General features: G+C 34.4%; 1 protein-coding gene across 2 annotated transcripts in view; it reads left to right on the plus strand.

The window, feature by feature from the left end:
* Fas1 (fasciclin 1 Fas1 domain-containing) overlaps positions 1-21764 on the plus strand; it is a 550235-nt gene that overhangs the window by 511320 nt on the left and 17151 nt on the right. For both annotated transcript variants that reach the window (XM_081749115.1, XM_081749116.1), the window contains exons 10-11: positions 12317-12473; positions 15306-15444. In XM_081749115.1, coding sequence (XP_081605241.1) covers positions 12317-12473; positions 15306-15444 — 296 coding nt within the window. The remainder of the gene's footprint in view (positions 1-12316; positions 12474-15305; positions 15445-21764) is intronic.

The raw sequence follows: 21764 nt of genomic DNA on the forward strand, positions 1-21764 counted from the left end.
AACAGTATGTGGAAATCGTAGTATAGTTGTAGTAATGCTTGTTCTGTTGATGTTTCTGTTGTCTGGGCAATCTCTGCAAAATTTCGAAAACTGCTACTTCGGAGTAGAAAATGACACAAGTGGCTCATTTATCGTGGGAATGAAATTACAATCACAAGGACTTAGTCCGGAGAATACAATATGGTACCACTTCCTGATTCCCTCGAGCTAACATCGCGGTTCTACAATTTATGATCGTCAGCTAACAGGAGACTCTTATTCTTGTCGTCATGGTGTATTCGCGTGGCATGAAGTAGGTTAAGTATCAATCTAATATGTGATGTAAGCGAAAATCACTGTTTCCATTTCATGAAGTATATACAACAATGTTGCCACTAATAAGCTGGAAATCAGCAAAGTCATTTGAACATATAAAGTCCACGCTTCTATCAGTTTTCCAAGGCTGGAAATGGCACTCATAAACTATCTTCTCTTATTCACAATCCCATCCGTAAAGGTCTTTGATCTCTTTAGATTTAAGATTGCAAAGAATCGTGTCAAACTTTTATCGGCTATTCATGAACTAAATCCTCTTTAGCATTTTAAGTTTGTAATGTACCATTACACTTGAGAGTAATGGCAACTTTTTTTTACTCACCCTGTACTTAGTAAAAATTTTTTAAATTCGATTTCGGTTTAATTACACGATTTATTTATTCTCTTTACTTCAAATTAAATGTAATGAATCGAAAGGTCTCATTGGGAATCATATTTTCACTGAATAACATATTTATTTATATTTTGATTAATTGTAAATCCCATTTTCGCATATACAAGTTGAATAGTTACAAGGTTTACCATTCTGACGTCATACCGAAATATAGTTCCGCCATTGGATATAAATTTTCTTAATTTCAGACCAATGTAGAATTTGGCCAGGTACCTAAACTTTCCCTCGTCCCCTCTCACTAGTCCATAGTCACTTTCAGATCCGGTTATATCTGGATTTCACCAATTCTATTTGCTTTGTAATTTCCGCGACTGGAAGATTTCGCCCTGATTGGTGGAATCCTCCTATCTCTGTCATTTTCGGCGCAATGTTATTATTATCATCGTGGACACATTAAGAGGAGCAACCTGCAACATCTTACGGCCACATATCTGCCTAAAAGACTGGAAATTCAAAGGAAAATCCAGGTAAAACCTACTCCAATTTAATAGTTAAAAATTGAAGACGGCTTAGGAGCCCGAAATCTGTATTTTTATTAAAAGAAACAATTAGTAATCCAGTAAATGTCAGTCAGATTCCGGTTGACAGGACGCCATGTTGCTGCAAGCTAGAATAGACAGAGTGAAATAGTGATTTTACTTTCTTTTTCTTTCAAATCAACAAGTTCAGTTAGGGGGTAGGGAAAATACGACCTGTTTCGTGTGTTTTGTTCATGTATTTGATAGATTTATTATTCAGTAATTGCATGTACGTAGTAGGTCTCATATTTGTAATATTAACTCTCAGAATGACAGCTTAATCTAACTAAAGGGGCTCCTATTTTCTCTCCAAATTGAACCATTTCTAGTGGGGGATGGGTTAGATAATATTCGTGATTGGGGCCTTTTTCCCTCTCAGGGGAAAGGTCCCTCAATAAACTTTGTTAAAGTGTCCCCAGGGCATCAAAACTCCAGTAAACATTTTTTTATATGATTGGCCAGGTCAATTGGACTTAGGGTTACCCTTCTCATTTTGTCCACCTAAAGTTCAATAGAGCCGACTTTATATACCGACAAGGAGTAACATGTTTAAAGGTGCTTGCCTTTAATATGCCTATAATAAATGGTGCTTGTTTAGTTAGTAGTTTTTATGTGTAGTATTTATAGTGGTGTATGTAGTTAGTAGTTCTGTGTGAGTGCGTGATTTTACTGTTAGGACAATGTAGTTCACATGCGTTAATTTAATACCATTTGTCTAACTCGAAGCACACTAAACAAGAGTAAATATTAGAGTTCTGATTAATAAGTGTAAGGATATATTTCATTCAGTACACGGTAAATTATTTCTCCACTACAGCGCCATCGTGTCCGTTTTCGGTAATCAATTATTTGTTGACATTACGTCATTGCACGAGTTATTGATTTAGTTTGGTTGATTTAGGCCCCTTATTCTTAAATTACATCCCGTGGACATGGTTTTCGGTTCATATGAGTATACATTCATATAAAATAGCATGAGATCTTACTGTTCTGAAAATTACAGCTCGTTACCTCAATTAGAAACTTAAATATCCACTGAAATCAAGAATGCCTATTTTCTTAATAGAAGTAAAGTCGACATGATGTTACTGTTTGTTTCAAAACGTAATATTAAATTCTCTTTTCCCGTGGCTGTAGAAAAATTCCATTGTTGCTTTAGTTTTATCAGCAAATCAGAAATAAAATAATCGTTGACAATTTAACTTTCAGGGAATACACGTATGATTTTTTTAAAAAAACTGCGAAGTAAATATAATTTGGGTGCTTCGGAACAAAGAGTCCGTGGTTCGATGAATGTTATCGTGTAGTAGTTTAAGCGTGACGGATTGTGATAATTATAGATTTATTAGTGCATAATATAATATGTGTATGGCCTGCATGTAAATGTATGTAATAGGGTGTTTGTAAAATATTACTTCGTGTGGAAATGAGTAAATAATAAATAAATGTAACGATATAAGAATATTTGGTCTAGGAATTAATCCGTGTGGGTGGACAAGAGATGGCGCAACGAACGGAGCGTCCCACAGTTCCGTGTATCCACACATATGTTGCAAACCCCTGTCATCGCGTATCGTTCGTAGTATAGGGCAGTGGATTAAAGCGTCAACAACACCAGTTTGTAGTTAAGTGAACATGGCGCAATTTGTGCCTGATAAAGTGTTTTTGCGGGGTGTCCTGCTGCATTACTTTAACATGCAGAAAAGTGCGACTGAAAGTCATCGTATTTTGGTGGAAGTGTATGGTGACCATGCTCTAGCTGAGCGAACTCGTCAGAAGTGGTTTGCACGGTTTAGAAGTGGTGATTTCGGCTTGGCAGACCAAGAGCGAGCTGGACAGCCAAAAAAATTTCAAGACGAAGAATTGACAGCATTGCTCGAGCAGGATTCGTGTCAAACGCAGGAACAACTTGCAGCAGTATTAGGCGTTGATCAAACAACAGTCTCCAAACGCTTGAAAGCCATGGGAATGATTCAAAAGATGTCACATTGGGTTCCACATGAATTGAAAGACAGAGACGTTGAAAGACGAAAAACCATTTGCGAATTGCTGCTTCAACGACAGAGCAGAAAGGGGTTTCTGCATCGAATTATTACGGGTGATGAGAAGTGGATCCATTACGAGAACCCTAAACGAAAAAAGGCCTGGGTGAAACCAGGTGAACCAGGTCCATCACAACCAAAACGAGATATTCACTGTGCAAAGGTTATGCTGTGCATATGGTGGGATATGAAAGGTGTGGTGTACTATGAGCTGCTGCAACCGGGTAAAACTATGAATGGAGAACGTTATCGACGACAATTAATGCGTTTGAAGCAAGCTCTGGCCAGAACACGACCAGAATGGGAGAACAGACATGATAAACTTATTGTTCAACATGATAACGCTCGCCCACATGTCTCAAAACCGGTCAAAACCTATTTAGAAAATGTCGGATGGGAAGTTTTACCCCACCCGCCGTATTCACCAGACGTTGCTCCTTCGGACTACTACTTGTTCGATTGCATGAACAACGATTTGATTGGACAGCGGTTTACTTCTTCAGATATCGAAACATGGGTCTCTGACTGGATCGCTTCCAAGGATGAGGACTTCTTTCGCCACGGAATCCGTACATTGCGTGACAGATGGGCGAAAGTGGTGGCTAGCGATGGACAATATTTTTCTTAAGGTATTTATGTATTTTGTGTTTGTACTACAGCTTCAATGTGTGCGTACCAACCGCACGAATTAATTCCTAGACCAAATAATAGGATTATAATATGAAATGAATGAGATGATATGACACCCATATTTAAGTGGATAGGCCCAGTGTATATTATATATGGAGAATATGAATATGTTTACTGAAAATCTCTCGAGTTTTGACTTCTACACCAGTACATTCATCCAACCGAGTTTGCTCTTGGATAGTAATGTGTAGTTGGGAATTGTATGTTACTTCGCATTTAAGTACCTCATATTAACAGCCCCGGAACTTAAGCCTTTCATCAGATAGAGTAGCATCATGTGGGAATTACCTTTAAAGGTTGACAGAAATGATAATTAAGAAAAATAACTGCTATATCCTGTGATCATCGAAAAGTACAGGTTTGCCCATTTGTACCTTTAACATTCATTGACTCTCCGAGATTTTTTCTTCTTCGTTGCTTACCTTATTTACTGTGCAGGGTTCATATAGCTAACAGCTCAGATCGGGCTATCCGATTAAATCAACCGCTACTAAATTAATATTTATGTCCATTGCGTACCCGGACGTCGACCCATGACCCTCTTAAGTATTTTCGTTTCTTTTCTTAGTTCAATTAGATGATGGAAATTAACCACGTCCCAGACTTTGGCATGTCTGCACAGGGTAGCCATCGGTGATGTTTGTCACTGAAATCACCAATCCAAAATTCAGTTTATTTAATTATTTTTTTATTTTGGCAAATTACTAGTTAGGGGTATCTCAACTATTATTTACTCTAGTTTCATTACTGTTCTGGACTTTCTTAGTTTCTGAGAGGTCGGATGATTTTTTTTTCTTTTCTGAAATTCCAAATTAAGATTCTGCACCACCTTCCGGCATGGCCGGGGTCTCCAAGGACTCAACCGGATACAGCGAGAAGGGGAATTTTCCTAAAGCTATTGCCTTTCTGAAAATTCCCTTGCGGGCACGGACTCGTTGTGTTTTTGGAGATAACTTTTGAGTTAACGTATTTAAGTAAACCACCCTCTTTTGGCATATGTGAACTTTTTGGCTGTGAGTTGTTATATATTTAAATTCGATCACTCGTCTGTGTAGTGAGTAGTACCTTAATCTTTCTCCTTTCGTTGGTGCCACTTTCTCTATCTTGTCTCTTTCTTCCTTCTTACTTCAAGATTTTTTTTCAACCATCCCCCCCCCCCCCCCGGTTGTGAAACTCATGAAAACATACAATGTTCATATCACTTATTTCGATCGTATGTACTAACTGAGACATCGAGGGATACAATTCGTGGAGGTATTTCCCGGTATTTCAGCACAACTCAGGACCATTTTCACGATACTCAATCCACCATGAGAGGGACGACGAGAGGGTACACTAGGATTTCAGATACCCAGAAACTTGATTATTGTTCATCGATCGTACAAACTATACCCATTGATTACTGACTTCTGGTTTCTTTCTATTGATTGGTTATATGGTGTGTATGTATTAGTAGTTTGGGCCCACTAATTTTAAATAATCTTGATATCTTTTCTTTCTTTCTCTGTATATACATTTATATATGTGTGCTTACATAGTTTGGAAACTTACGTGCCTGCTCTATTTGCTGTATTTCCACTTTTGTGTCGACTTATTAAATAATATCAACCATTTCTCTATACGCGGATCTTAATAAAATTGAAATTTTATCGATTATCGGGATATATGTACATTCCAATGTTGCAACCTTATTAAAAGAAAAAAGAATTTTGTTAGGGTTTTTGTTTGTTTTGAGCCAAGAAAATGTGAATACTTATTAAATATGAAAAAGGTTATGTAGAGAATTAAGTGCCGATGAAATACTAATATTGATATTAGAATAAAATTTATTATATTGAGTAATATGAATATATATATGAGCGAGTATGTATGTAAAGGGTTCGGTATTTACCCTGGTTGTTTTAGGTTGCCATAGATTTTGACACCCGATATTTGACCAACTATTTGTGATCGTAAAGTATTACCGCGTAACTTGTAACAAATGACACCTTACTGATTTGTTAGTAATGTTCGTAACTATTAAAGTTTAATACTATGTTAAATATTGCATGTAAATAGAACAAGTAGCAGGTCGTAAGGAAAAAACCCTAATCCGTATCTAAAGTTATTTTGTAAAACAATAGTGAAATCAGTAAACTATGAAACAGTTCGCTCCAAATCCTTCCCCTACGATCGGAAACCTAACTATTTGTCGTTCGTCAGTTCAGTGACTAGAATCTTTTGACTACACGATCTAGACCAGCCCTGCCCACGGCGAGCAGATAGTGGAAACTCTCCTCGTGAACGCTCACGAGCATTCTACGAGCAAATACCATTGTTCGTGCTTCGTGGATCTTCGGGTTTTGTCCTTAGAGGAGCGGAAGTGTTGTCAACCTTGGCGGTAATCACTAGCTTACCAAAAAAAAAAAAGTATGTATGGTAACTGATTGCCATTTAGTGTAAAGTGTTTTTTTTTTACAATGTGGTAACCGTTAACTATAGACAATACAAACTTGTAACAGCAATCAAATGATAAACTATGTACGTTCCTTTTCTTCTTTTTTCTTTCCTTTTGTTAAAGAGGGATGTGGGTTTGTTATATCCGAGTGTGGGTTTGTTATATTATGTTGTTTCGCTTTTTAGGAAAAGAGATAATCTGTTGATAAGAAAAAAAACTGTAGCACTTGTTTGTAATTATCTAAGTATATCTCCAGAAAATTAGCTTATGCATGTATATGTGTACGAATAGGCTTAGCAAGGGGTTGGTTGTGGAGATTAGAAGCCACTATTACACTATCAATAGGAAGAATAGTATTTCTTACTCCACTTTTAAAGTTACTTTGATCGCAAAGAATCAAACAAAATATTAAGAGAGCCAAAGAGATTTTCCATTTTTAAGTGTGACCGTTAGTGACTGCAATTAGTTTTTTTTTTTTTTTTTTTTTTTTTAACAAGGAGTGTCTTTTTAATAAGGAAAAATGTATTGTCCCTGGCTGGTTGCTTGCCGGTGGCTTGTTAAAAGTGAAAAAGAATGTTAAATCATTTCAACGACTGAAGCTACACGCTTGTCTTTCTTCGATAGTTACTGATTGATTTTGAAAGTCACAATGTTGTAGGCCTACTGTAATAGCGTAGGCCTACTGTAATAGCGTAGGTCTACTGTAATAGCGTAAATTCGAAAGGAAACGTTCCAACTGAATGATACGAACAATTATTCCCAATGTCTTGAACATGAAACGTGGGTTGCACGGATAACGCATAAAGTAGGCTGGACTGCACTGGAATTTCCTTCCGGCAAATTAGTGTTTGGTCGAAACTCGGTTCTTCTGTGTAATTGTCTCTTAACAACATTTGAACATTTCTTTTAGATAATAATAACTAACTAACTCTATGGTCTATGGAACCCGAAGGTTCAATGCCGCGTTTACAAAATATTTCCACTAACTTATGTCCTTAGCCAACTGGATCCAGTTTCTACTCTGTACTCTTATTTCTGCAAGATCCATCTTAATATTGTCTTCCCATCTACGCCTAGGTCTTCCTAGTGGTCTTCTTCCAATTGGGTTTTCAGTTAAAATTATGAAAGCGTTTCTAATTTCTTCCATTCTGGCTACATGGCCTGCCCACCTGAGCCTTCTACACTTCATAACCCTAATAATGTTAGGTGAGCGGTATAAACTATGCAATTCCTAGTTATGAATTTCCTCCAATCCCCATTTTCATTTCTCTTTGGTCCGAATAATAATAATAATAATAATAATAATAATAATAATAATAATAATAATAATAATAATAATAATAATAATAATAATAATAATAATATTATTATTATTATTATTATTATTATTATTATTATTATTATTATTATTATTATTATTATTATTATTATTATTTTCAACCTCCCGTCGTTCTCCTATCAATCTAGCAACGAAAGGCGTTTACAACTTAGCAAACGTGAAGCGAATGACAAATTACAGACCGAGTGCTAATGTAATACAACGTCACGAATTGTGTAAGCAAGCTAAAAAGGTCTGAAACAATTCGTTTCCGATTTTTGCAGTCGTTTTTACGTCTGTAAGATGACATGTTTAATATTAGTTTCTTTCTTTCTTTCTTTCTTGTTCATTTGTTAGTTACTTCAACGCTAACTGTAACCTCTATCATGCGTCTTCCTCAACCAAAAAACGTACCAATTTTATTTCCTGCAGTGTTTTCGCGTCACTGCTTTCGAAATGGGGAGGGGGAGAGCACATTTGCACATTTCACGCTTGCGTCTGCTCAATGCTTATCATCGTGCGAATTTCTGGCCAGGCTTGGCCATAGGTTTTTTTGCCATCATGTGCGGTTGGCAACACTTATCGGATGCAGTGGAAGAAGCGAAGCTAGCAGCACCTGTGCTCACCTGTTCTTATCTTCGCTCGTGCCCGCTCACGCTTTGGCTCCGGGAGCCAATTCATGGACAGGCCTGATCTAGACCAAGAAAAAATTCGATGAACTGATTTTGGTTAATAATTTAGTAATGTGAATACAGGACCTAGATAGGTCCAGAGACCTAGCTCCATTGAGATATCGTATTGTATTATGAAAATATGTTCCCAATGTCTGGGACTGGATTCGATATTTTTTTTAAATCTTAATAAATTTTGAATTTTTATACCAAGTGTGTCAAGTGACGAAATGAAAAATATATATAATATGAAGAAACTATTTTTTTCGTCTGTAGTTAAGACAAACGATTAAATACTCTCATGGACGCCAATCATAGTGTATAAAGAGAGTTGATAAAGGAGTTATTATCGACGTGAGAAAAGGACTCATAAAATTGTCGAAATTTCCCCTCTTGGGACAGAGACTCAATAAAAATGCTACCAAAGTGCTTTAAAAAAAATGATTAACCAATTATATATATTTTTCCCCATTCCTTTTCCACATTGATATGTATTCTTTGTACTGAATCTTAAATATGTTCAATGTTGACCTTTGATTTTTTTTTCTCTTCGTCTTTCGTTTTGTCGATTTTTTTTAACGTAATCCAACTTTTAATATATCTACAAAGAGAAATGTGTTATTAGATATTGAAAAGTAACAAATTTCTATGCATGTCTATAAACCATATTGTTATTACTAGTATTATTTTCTTTTCATGTATCGAAATTTCTCCTGTGCTGTCGAATTAAGTTTTCTTGAAATAAATGTCTATAGAAATGTAGTTAGGTTAGTTTAATTCAACTAAATGCAACCTGAAGTATACATTGTCCTGTATGAATGTGAGTGTGAGTGAAATGTGTGTTTAGTATTAAGTACACCAATTCTTTTGACATATATGTGTGACTTACTATAATTAATGGTAGTTGGCAATTAAAGTTGTTGAAAGTCAATACTAACTCAATTTAAGTTGGCTCTATAAAGGAAGCAAAAAGGACCGAAATGACCTGAACGAACGATCATCATGGGAGAACTTCGAGAGTCAAAACCTTCGACAAATATATGTGTTACTCTAATTTTTTTTCTTTCTGTGGTCGATTCTAACATGCCATCAACTTCATCATTTATCCTTCAAGTATTGGATACTAGTCGAGAACTTCCGGAAATATTGAATAAACTGTTAAATTAAACTTTCTCATCTATCTCAGAGCTAGATTGTGATAATTCGGTAATTGGGGTTAAATGGATCTAGGTCTGGGAAGTATGGGTTAACATGTGTCTACCTTTGATCACCTTAATACCAAATATTCACCCAATAGCTATTGGAAATGATCCCAATTCGATAATTATTCACTTTCCTTTACCATATTTCTCAAAAATATCCAGTAACAGTTTCCCTCTTTTCTCATCTTCTTACTTTCTCCCCTTTTTCCTCTCTTCCTATCCTAACTTCCTCTTCTCTTCTTTACTTCTTCTATTTTAATAAAACTGAAAAGGGGGTCGTGACTGGAAATTCCATGTATAATAAACACGGTCATGTATTTATTTTTCTTCGGAAGTCCGATATAAAAGTTTTTTTTTTTTCATTTTGGTTGAACCTTGTAGGTTCGAAAGTAAGAAATGAATTATATATATGATTAGACATAAGCTGATAGCTTCATGAATATTCCTCCACCAGGGGTGAAGGGTTCCCACTCACGACTTACTCCATGCATCTCATTTGCACGATACAGGGTTTCCCACCCTTCTTTTGTTATGGAGCTTTCTTTCTTTTTTCTTTTTCTTCTTCACCCTTTTCAGTTTTAAGTTGTCTGGTTATTTAGACACGTAAACCAGCAACTGAGTTTATTCCTATGTTATACATGTATTTCAAATACCACAGCATGGCAGCCCGCAGGAAGCCTTTCAAATACCTCTCTCCTGAATTTTTGAAGTGTTCAGTTCTTGGAATACATGTCAAAGAATACTAATTTGCTCTCACATACTAAAGAACTTAATATATTTATAATTAATACTTTAATACTATAATTTATTTACTATCATTAATAAGGATATGTGCTTAAATAATTGTTCTTTCTGCTATGATCTGTGTATGCATGGATCAAAATTTATATATATATATATATATATTCGTGACTCTGTTTGTATGTCGGTCTTTGGTTTCCCTTGGATTCAGCCTTTTGTTCCCTCCCTCCTTTGAAAAAAAAATCCTGCGGGCGTCCCTGTACCGTATCATAATAATTCTTCAACCCTACTTTCTTTTGTTGCTGCTAACTCACCCGTGAACAACCGTACACTGTCTGTGATCAAACGATTGTTACGTTTAAGCAGTGAAATGAAAACTATTTCAGGAGGAGGACTATACAGATGAATAACTTACTGAGAGTAGTAGCATGACTGTATATGAATCTACAGATATTTGGCCAACTTATGCAGGTTGCCAAGTTACAGAGATGATCAACTTAATAGGTTTACTGTACACCTAGAGAGATATACTAATTCTCATAGGAATACTAATACTATTCTATACTATAAGAGACTATAGTATAGAATAGTATTACTATAGTATACTATATATACTATAAGAGAGACAGTGCCTGAATGGCAGATCTATCACGTTTGAGTCGATCGTAAGTCTAGCCTGCGTGCTTTGCGACCCACAAAATTTCGTTTCGTATCAATTATAAGTCACCAATCATTTGCATTCATAATCGTTTCCTTTAGTCAACGTGCTTCATTTAAAGTAGAAGTTCATTTTAATTCAATTACGAGTAAGTATTAATGACAGTAAAATATATTTGCCTCGTATTTGGAGAACCACGTATAGATATGCTATTATTTCTTTCTAAATTTACTGCTTTATGAATTGGACATTTTCCGTCGACCTAAGCATAACCGATTTGGATAGATTTAACCGCATTTGAACAAAGTGACATCTTGACGCATTTTAAGATGATGACGCTTTTTTCTCCATAAGGGGAAAAATTAGTTTTAAGCTAGAAAATATGGAAGTTTTATATTAATTGATTTACCCTCTAAGTCTATTACGATAAGGAGTCACAACACTAGATTGTTGACTTTTCAGAATTGTATAAGCATTTGGACAGTTTGTTTAAAAGTGAAATAAGAGAATAAAAAATAATTCAAATATAATTCTAAGATACGAGAGCTGATCAATAAACAATGATCATAAATGAATAAAACATAATTACCTCTACTAATTAATCCTCCAAATGTTGATAGCCTCTTAAAATAGTCTCCATTACATGCAATGCACTTATCCCAACGTTTTTGTCAGTCATCAAAAACATGTTGGAAGTCATTTTTGGACAGATCCTTCAAAATCGCCTCCGCAGCTTTCACCACTACCCCTGAAGATGCGAAACGCCGTCCCCGGAGGCGTTTCTTCAAAGTTGGAAAAAGAAAGAAATCACAAGGTGACTAAATCAGGGCTATATGGAGGATGGGGTACACACACGGAACCTTTATTTTTGCAAAATAATCAACATAATTTCTGTATTGTTCTTCGGGTGTGTCACTTCTATGTTACTTTATTCGAAACTGAAACTACGTGTGCGTGAAGGGCTGCCAAGGTTACATTCCTGACATCATGGCCTTCAAACTTGCTCTATCTACTCGTCACTTCTCCCACTGCACAGACGTATTTCGTTTTCTGTGCCTTGCTGTTGTATTCACCTAATAAACACTGATGGTCAGTCTTTATTGATGAGCCTACGTTATATGCAAGTTAATAATTGCAGTGAAAAGTGTGCAATTGGGAATAAATATAATCTCTTTTGTTCGTAATGTTTGAAAATTTTCACGAAGGTAATAGAAAAAATGTCTTGTCAAATTAAAATAGGAATGATGAATAAATTTTAAGTGTACTTTCTTTCTCTGTTTTTTGAATAAATGATAATTTGACATTTATTTTATAATGTATTTTTTTCCAGAAAAACGTATGAAATGGATCCGAGTTTCAATGAACAGTTGAGAGACAGAAACAAACAATTTACGTATTTTGTTCCTTCAAATGACGCATGGAATCTTGCTGCAAACGAACTTCCTTCAACTCACAAGAAGTTGTTTATGTCAGATTTCAATTACCATGTAAGTGCTATATGAACATTATTCATAAGTCATTGATATTATTTTTATGCATTCATAATATCGATTACGGATATTAGTGTCTTATAAACAGTCGTAAGAAATGCAATGTTAGAACTCGGTAGATGCTTATTTGTATTTAAGTGGCACTGCGTCAGAGTTGTTACTGGATGTTCAGAATAGAAATGGTAATCAAAATATATGTCGTCTTGCAAACTTTAATGGAAACACAAAGTTACATATTGCTCAATTCTGACCAATAAACAATAAAACTCATGAGAGAAATTGTTTGATACTGACGAAAGTGGCTCCAAAGGGGATTAGCCTAATGTCATTTACAAAATAATGGACTGTCATGGGGAGTCAAGCCTTTATGGGATTTATTAAATCTGCTTTCAACCCATTTTACAGTTTAGAATCATTTGAAGATGATATAATCATGATGTTAGTACGTAGTTCGATATTTTTAATAGTAAGGATACAATCATGATGTTAGTAGTTAGTTCGATATGTTTAATAGTAAATTTTCATGCTTTATTAAACAAGCTTTCTCTTTCGTTTCCAAAGTGGATGAAATTACAGAAATATTCGTGAAAGTTTGTCTTATTTGAAAATCATTTTCCGTCAAGTATTCGGTGACTTACGTAATCATCATTCTATTCTTAGGGTTTCAGTAACGTTTTCAACCAATCACTATTCTTAAAACTTACTTAAGATGAAGTAAAATAATTTGCAAATGCGGCTGAATTCCCACATACGTTTTTATAAACGCTTGTCATTACACAAAGAATGTGGACTACCAAAATTATCAAAAATATGATTCAGATTCAAAAATATCACAATAACGATAAATTATTTATAAGAAAAAAAATTGTTTTTAGGAAGTTTATTTGTTTGACTTCACCTTTATACAAGTGAAAAGAAATGATAAAAAAAAGAAAATAATATGACACTCTGACATTGTTATGCAATAACGTAGTAACAAAATCTCAACTGTGTGCATCTAGTTAGGTAAATGAGAAAACCAAAGTTGATGATTAGGTAGTGGCGTAGACAGGGAGTAGACCCAGCTCAAGCTCTCCCAACTTTAGTACAGCGATACCGAAATAGATTTTGCTTTTATGCAGTAGGTTCCATTTGTGATTCTCGATGTTAACAATTTATATATGTATTCTCGTAGAAGTATTTTTTCCTAGAAGAAGCTATTTATTTTTGGCTTACTGTATGCATATATATCATCCATGTGAATTTATGACATGGAAGTAAGGAGAAAAGTATGTGATTTGAAAATTTGGAACAATGCACTGTTACATTTAAGAAATTATTAACATGTCTCATATTGGGAAGAACCTATGGTTAAACTTGACTAATTAATAATAATAATAATAATAATAATATATATATATATATATATATATATATATATATATATATATATATATATAATAATTAAATACTGCTTGTTTAGTTTTGGTGGTTGATTGACAAAAATATAAAGGTTTAAATAATGACGTGCTTTTTATATTTATTTGTATATATATATAAAACACAAGGAAGTGATAACGCACAGTGGTTTAGAAACGTCTTTGATTCAACTTTTTCTTGAAACGTTTGCAGTAAATAAGTAAAAGTTTTTTCTTTTTTTTTTTTAATTATTAATCTAGTTACTTGATTTCATAATATGTATATTCAATATTCATTAAAAAGGTACTTACACCAAAAGCACCCAAAATTAATTGCGAATATTTCGGTAAATAGTGATTGCCTTCCTCAGCATATATCCTTTCAGAATACTAACATTCTCTGTTGAATTACATCCCATTACCTTCCTATTCATCACTTTTCTTACTTCCAGTAGTCCTCCATAAAATTTACCCAAATACTTCTCTTCATGAGCACCAACCGGTATCTTAACGTATCTGATTAACAATAATTTACAGAAACATTGCACTTCAGCCTCACTGGTTTCAACAATGTTTTATTTCACTCCACTAATAACACAGTTATTCGACAAAAAGTGCCACAATTGGAACTATACATAGAGAACCCTCTCATTTCCTGATTTGCATATTCAAAGTCTTTGTCGTAACTTCGACGGATATCATACTTAGGTTGAAAATAATAATAATAATAATAATAATAATAATAATAATAATAATAATAATAATAATAATAATAATAATAATAATAATAATAATAATAATAATAATAAACATGTGCCTTGAACTAGGAATTAGGAATTAAATTTCTGGGCTATCAGCATCTGAGGGCATTTAGCCCGTCACGTATATGAGGGATGACGTCCCTTGGCGAGCACACTATCCGATGAAAGGGAAGGAAGGAAGCGACGTGAGACCTATATGCTATTTACCATCCCGGCATTCGCCTAGTGTGAATGAGGGGAAACCCAGAAAAACCTCATTCAAGATTGCTGCCTGGAAAAGCTGTTACACTTTTTCGACCGAGTGTTTCCACCGGGAATTGAACCCTGGACCGCTTGCACCAAAGGCGAGAGCGTTAGCGACTACGCCACACGGGGACACTTGTGCCTTGAATTGTTTTACGTAGTCAGCTACTTAAGTTTTTAACTGTCTTTAATTTACTTTTTTTTTTTTAATAGAACTTGTAAAAACATCACTTGAATATAAATCTACACACAAGTTAGTTTTCTGAAAGGGAAAAACTTTGTGCCGAAAAGTTCATATAACTGTTTTCACTTATTTTAGTGAATATTATTAATCTACTTTTAGCAGTTAAACATTCTTTTCACATTCTTATTTTATTGTTATTGTTGGAGGAAAGAATATAATATCTTATTTTTTAATATTGTTTCAGGCACGCCAAATATTAGAAAGGCATCTAGTAGTAGGACAGATTCTCTCCATGAAAGACCTCCAAACAATGGCTACAAATTCTACACAAGTTCAAACAGTTCGTGGCACGTTGGCGATAAGTGTGAAAGATCAGAACAAAGGTAAGAAAGCTTCAAAATATAATTTTTGACGCTTAGCTTCATGGAAATATTCGTGTATAAGTAGCATTGTATTTTAAGTTGCATATCATCCACATATTGTGTCAATACCGTACTTAGTCAATAAATCATAGTCGAAAATATCTTCTTTGTAATTTGATATATTACATAAACGTTTCCATGTAGATGTTTTTGACCATGATTTATGACGTAATTATTCTAAATATAATATTCATCACAAAATCTTATTTAAAAAAGTAGAGCTACTAAGATGGTGGCTGATAAATATTTCTTGTAACATATATTCAATCAGATATATACATATGTATTTAAGCAAACAATTCAGAATATATTGCAGCAAGATATCTATGAGAAGATAAATGTGATGGCAATGGTGATGTCTTGGTAAGTATTTCCGTAAAATATCGTGGATGCAAGATATTTTAAGCTTAATGTTCCCAAACGTTTTAGTTCCGTAATTGGATAGAATTAATTAAGTTTTTCCCCTATTATTTAAAATATTAATCCTCTCGGGGCCTCCGAACTTTTTCTTTCATAGTTCAATATTAGTATCTAGTTATGAAAGTACTGTGATGTTCTTTCATTTGACAAAAGGTTACTTTTTGCCGCCATTGTAAAGGAAGAAGAAAACGAAATTTTAAAATCATAAAACATGCCAGTATGACATATGTCTATACTGTTAATGGTCCCGAAAGGACTAAGCATAAAAAATTAGACAAATTTAAATCGTTTTCTGTTATCTGCAATTATTACCCTCATTTCCTAATGTAGATGTAATCAAAACTAACTCTTTTGTTGTGATCTTTAAGAATGCAGAAATTATTTGTATCTGTGTTGTAATAAATGTGTAAAAGGCAATGTGCACAAACTTTGCATGCATCAGTTTGTGTTGTTGTCCTGTCTAGAAGAAAAAAAATGTGTTTCATCTGTCTATGAAGACCAAACAAGTTTTCCTTGGCAAATCCAGGGTTCGTGCGAAAAGGAGCAGGTAATAAACAAATAAACTTTATGTCATTGTGGCAAGGAGTTGTAGTGTGTCAAATGTTATTTCCATTTTCAGACAAATGATTTACCCAAATCTATCAGTTATTTTCTGAATATATACAGGCACTTTTTTCTTTTCATGCTGCCAAATTTTGATTCTGAGTAATACATTTTTCTGTCATTTTATGGTTCTTATGGTATCATCTGCTCTGAATAGTTTCGAAGAACAAAGAATACAATTCTACCGCGTATTCCAGTGGTGAATATAGTATCCATCATTGTCATAAAGAGAATTGTTGTGTAACAGTTTCAACCTTACATTCCCAGCTTTAAAAAAAAAAAAAAAAAAAAAAAAAAAAAAAAAAAAAAAAAATCTCTAATTGTTCCTGTTGTTTGTTTAATTAATACGAAGACATTTCGGTTTAGAGCGATCCACCATGTTAGAAAGAAACTTCTTTCTTCTTGTTTCCATCTGAAATAGGATGATACATTGCTTCAGGAGGGACTATATCCCTATTTATTATGCTTTGAGAAAACGTTGCACATTATTTCTGATCTTTCAATAACAAACGTTCTGCTATTTTTGTTATTATTAACAGTCTGCCATGTTATAATTTGTTAATACACATAATTGATATGTGTATAGTAAATTTCCATTTATTCTCTTCTTGTCTCTTGTCTGGGCTTGAAAAAATTGCCAATGAAGGTAGTAGATGTTTAATAATCGATAGGTGTTGAATGAATTTAGACTCCAGTAAATAGGAATCAGATCGGTAGTTTCTAGGGTTTATTTTTGAGACAGCTGTTCAAGTGGTTTACATTAACAAGCAATATGTCTTCTCATATCTTCAAAGCAGATAGACCTCAAATCTTAATGTTGTGGAGTTCAGAATTTTCGTTAAATTGATATATTGTGAAAATCGTCTTTTTTGTGTCCGTAGAATATTTAAAGGTACTTCTCTTTTCTACTCTGGTAAATGAAAGTAATTTTTTGTGATGAATAGATAGACTTCCGATATTAGTTACTAAAACACTATATTTTATGCTCCTCAAAAGGCATAAACCCACACAACAAATACATAAAAAGAAAAGAAACATACAAAAAATTCAGAAACTGAACACAACATATTTACACTATGTGAAATAAAAAAATATAATTTATTTGTGATCCTGAACTTCTCTATTTTTCGATATACATGAGTTACAAGGTAACAGGAGGTTTCAAAACAACACCGACAACGATTGGGAGGTGATTCCTGACACCAAGATAAGACAAAAGGTATAGACCAATCTGGGTGCACAAATGCTTCCTTTCGGAGTTATAGGCTCCCGAAAGCATGAAAAATGAACTTTAAAGGTGCATAGATCCAAAACTATTGGACCTACCGTGATCGGGTCAAGACTTTACTTAGGAACTAATATGTACGCTATTCAAAAGTCTATAATTCAGAATCCTAAAATACTCAATTTTTATGGAGGGAGTTTGGGTACGGGCATATAATTTGAAGTACTCACTAACTATCTCTATAAAAATTGTTGCGGAAGTACCTCTGGATTCTGAAACAGGGATATTTGGATAGGGCATATACTAGTTCCTAAGTGAAGTCTTGACCCGACCACGGTAGTTCCTATACTTTTGGAGCTATGGATCTTTAAAGTTCATATTTACATGTTTTCGGCAGCTTATACCGAAAGTAAGCATTTGTGCACTTAGGTTGGTCTTTAACTTCTACTCTATTCGTCTATATATACAAAATAGGCTCTTTTTTTTCAAATAGCCAAAATCTAATTAACAAAAAAAAAAAAAAAAAAAAAGTTACTTACCAATATATCCTCCCGTGGGAAAACTAAATATTCTCGAGACGTATCGGAGCGACAAGCTAGTTCTGCCTTCAGTGGTAAGGTAACAAAGATAAAAATGAATTTTATATATATCTATATCTATATATATATATATATATATATATATAATACGGGAACAGGAATAAATACCACCAAATGAGCGTAACGTAAAAATGGGTACGTAACCTAAGACTAAAAATAAAAACTCTTTTACTACTATACAAAAGCCAGAACAATTATCTTCAACATTCTCCAACATGTAGAAGCAGCATTGTATTTAATTCTTATGTTGATATGTTTGACACAACAAACAGATTGAAAAAGAAAATTTCTAATCATGTAAATGAACGTAGTAAGCTAGTATATTGTTATTGAGTGTAACGTCATAGTGTGCCTTTCCATAAATAAATAAATATGATTATTTTCTACTCTTTGCGAAGTAGAAATTGTTTTGTTTACTTTATTACATTATTATATATTAAATTTTTTTACTCGTTATTTTTCCACATTAATTGTAAATTAGTGTAAGGAAAGGGAATAAGCTTTGAATCAAGATTGAGTATTCTAACTTTTCTGGTTAGAAGTAAATTCGTTTATTGATGAGGTTTTTTAGTGTGCCTCAGCAATATTGAAAATGTGAAAAAGAAGGAAAATGCAATAATAGGAAAGATAGGTTGATTTTTGTAATAATTTCTATCATTTTGTTCATATGATAATACAAAATAAATCAAGCTACACAGAAATTCCCATCAAAAGTAATTGTATATTCGTGCCATAGCAGTTTCAAGATAAACTTGAATAAAGTAGTGTTCCATTGTTCACCTCTTTTGAATGAACAAGAAGGAAAGTAAGTGGATTGAAAATTTGAATCAAAATATTTGTAATGAAGGCTTTTGTAATGGACGGGTAGATTGTTAGCAAAAGTGCTACACGCATATCAGTGAGTTGCTACCGGTATTGTTTGGTTTTAATAGTTGCTTTGTCTTGATGCATGATTTTCCTGTGCACATTTTCACTACTTCGATTGGAATATGCATAATTTAGAAATTGAAATTGGACTGCTACATTGTCGTAAGTACAGGTTCAATTGTTTTTAAATCACTCAATGAAGTACCATGTTAGACCCCCCCCCCAAAAAAAAAAACGAAATACGTAAGATCGGTAGGTATTGGCTTCAAACTAGTTACCTGTGTTGTAACTACTTTTTAACTTAAAATATTTTTATATTAAAGAACGACCTACATGCTCATGTCACTTCATAAAGTGATAACTGAGAAATAATAAGCATAGCTTGTACCTGTATATCTTTATACCTGTCATTGATTACCTCCTATAGTTGACTACGTTACATTACACTACATTACGTTACGTCAGATACATTATGTGACGAAGAAAAATTTGGAGTTCAAGATATTATTCTAATATTCAAATATTAGTTTAAATTCTAAATAAAAAAGCTGTAAAAAAATACTTAGTAATTTTAAACATGGTAGAAGCAAATAGTAATGATTAGAGACAAGAATTTTTCGATTGAGCACACATTCTAATCGAAAACAGAGAAAAAGTAACTTCAAGAACTACATTTTCCTTCTTACTCTAAATCTTAGCGAACAGAAATAGCGAATAAATTGCAATAGACACTTGCTAAAAGTTTATTGGTTAGCATGGACTACTACAGTAAAACTTCATTTATATTATTTATTTACAAGAGAAAGTTCATATTAACAAGAGTGTACCTCAAGCTGCTACAGAGGTTGATTCATTTATATTGAGCCGAATTTGAATGTGCTACTTATCTAACAAATGCCGTGTTTCCACAACAGGGTGAGTTCAGTCTGCAGGTCAACTCTACTGACTATTCCTTGGCATCGGGGTTTTCCATTGCAGGAGACTGTGTTGCAGCTGGACCACGGATATTGCATCCCACTCCTCTTTATAGACTTTTCAGCCCGGAGACGTTGCGGAATCGACGATGGGACAGGCGTCACTTGAGCGAGTCCGAAAGCACAATAATCCATTGGGCTGGAATCTGTGCTCTTGACAGTGATGTCGGAGAAAAGAATTGCCGAAATTCCAGTTTCCTGTTTCATACGGCGACAGAATTCTAGCAATGTTTTCGGCGTGTGACTGGATGCCTTGTCTTGGTGCTGTTCAACCTAGTTCACGTCTTGCCCGTACAAAGATGGTATTTCATACTGGTACAGTTTAGTCAGGACATGAGTCTGATAGTACGCAGCATTGATTTTGACGTTTCGGTTCACTTTTCGGAGACGCAGTCGCCCCTGTACGGGAAACTGGCCACAACCATGAACCCTTTTGAGAAACCCTCTGCGCCGTGGCGGAAGAACGTGCTGCGGCCCTTGGCGTCAACAGGGTCAGTATATAATGATACAAACTTTACTATACTCTATGTGCTAAATTCACGCCTCATCAAGTGTAACAACAAACTTCCACCGATCATCCCAGAGATGACGTTCATACAGCCTCCTCAGTTCCTTTTTCGCTTGGCCACATGACATGGTTTCAGTGCGTGCACACTGGTCTTGCGAAAATCCCTGTGAATGGCCTGCGATGTGCAGCATGTGCTGGCCATCGTACGCTGTGTAGGGTATTTTTCGGAAGTCACCATACGCCGAACCACACGCGATAGCGACGGGGTCTTCTTCACAAGAGACCGGTTTCTAGCTCCTCGCGTCGTATAGTGGGTCCAGGCTTATGTGCCACATACTTCCGAATAATACGATTCACGTCGTCGGAAAGGACCTGAATGAATCCCTCCCAGAATATGTTCAGTTCCGGCGGCATCAGACTACGCTCGACCACACCGCTTTACTAGTGACTAACAAGGTACAGTTGCGCATTGCGTTCGGCTCAATATAAATGAATCAACCTCTATGTGGTAGATTTTTTTTTTTCAAATTTGCGAGCATAAATTATAAAATTGTGGTGATAATCTAAATAAATGAACAAAATGAGATATGAAAATATGTTATTGAAATCAGTCTATTAGAAAAAAAAACAATTCGCACAAACTTTGATTGTCAAATGATTTTTTTTTTTTTTTTAATTATTAAATTTTGTGTCAGTGGGAAACATTGATCAGTAAAATTAATGTTGTCAGTACGAAACATTACAGCAGTGATCAAATTGGACTTACATCAAAGAAAGATTTCAGTCAATGTAGAATCGACTTAAAACATAAAAAGATTTTTCTGAATATTTTATAAATCGGTTAAGTAGCCAAATTAATGTACAAAATCTTCCGTACGCTAACTAAGTCGCCGTGTTTATAAGTACGAAAGAAAGAAGACCTACCTGCATCGAATTACTAGCTAATGTTGTATAAACGTAGGCAAAACCTGAAACGGCTGTAAGATAAGAATTTAAAATTTAAATTGTTTGGGCTAATCAAAAATATAGAAACGGAAAACGGTTATAGAATATTCTCATCAAGTCTCATATTGTTTGTTAACACG

Source organism: Thermobia domestica, chromosome 2 (assembly GCF_964235325.1).
Source record: "Thermobia domestica chromosome 2, izTheDome1.hap1.1, whole genome shotgun sequence".
Lineage (NCBI taxonomy): Eukaryota > Metazoa > Arthropoda > Insecta > Zygentoma > Lepismatidae > Thermobia > Thermobia domestica.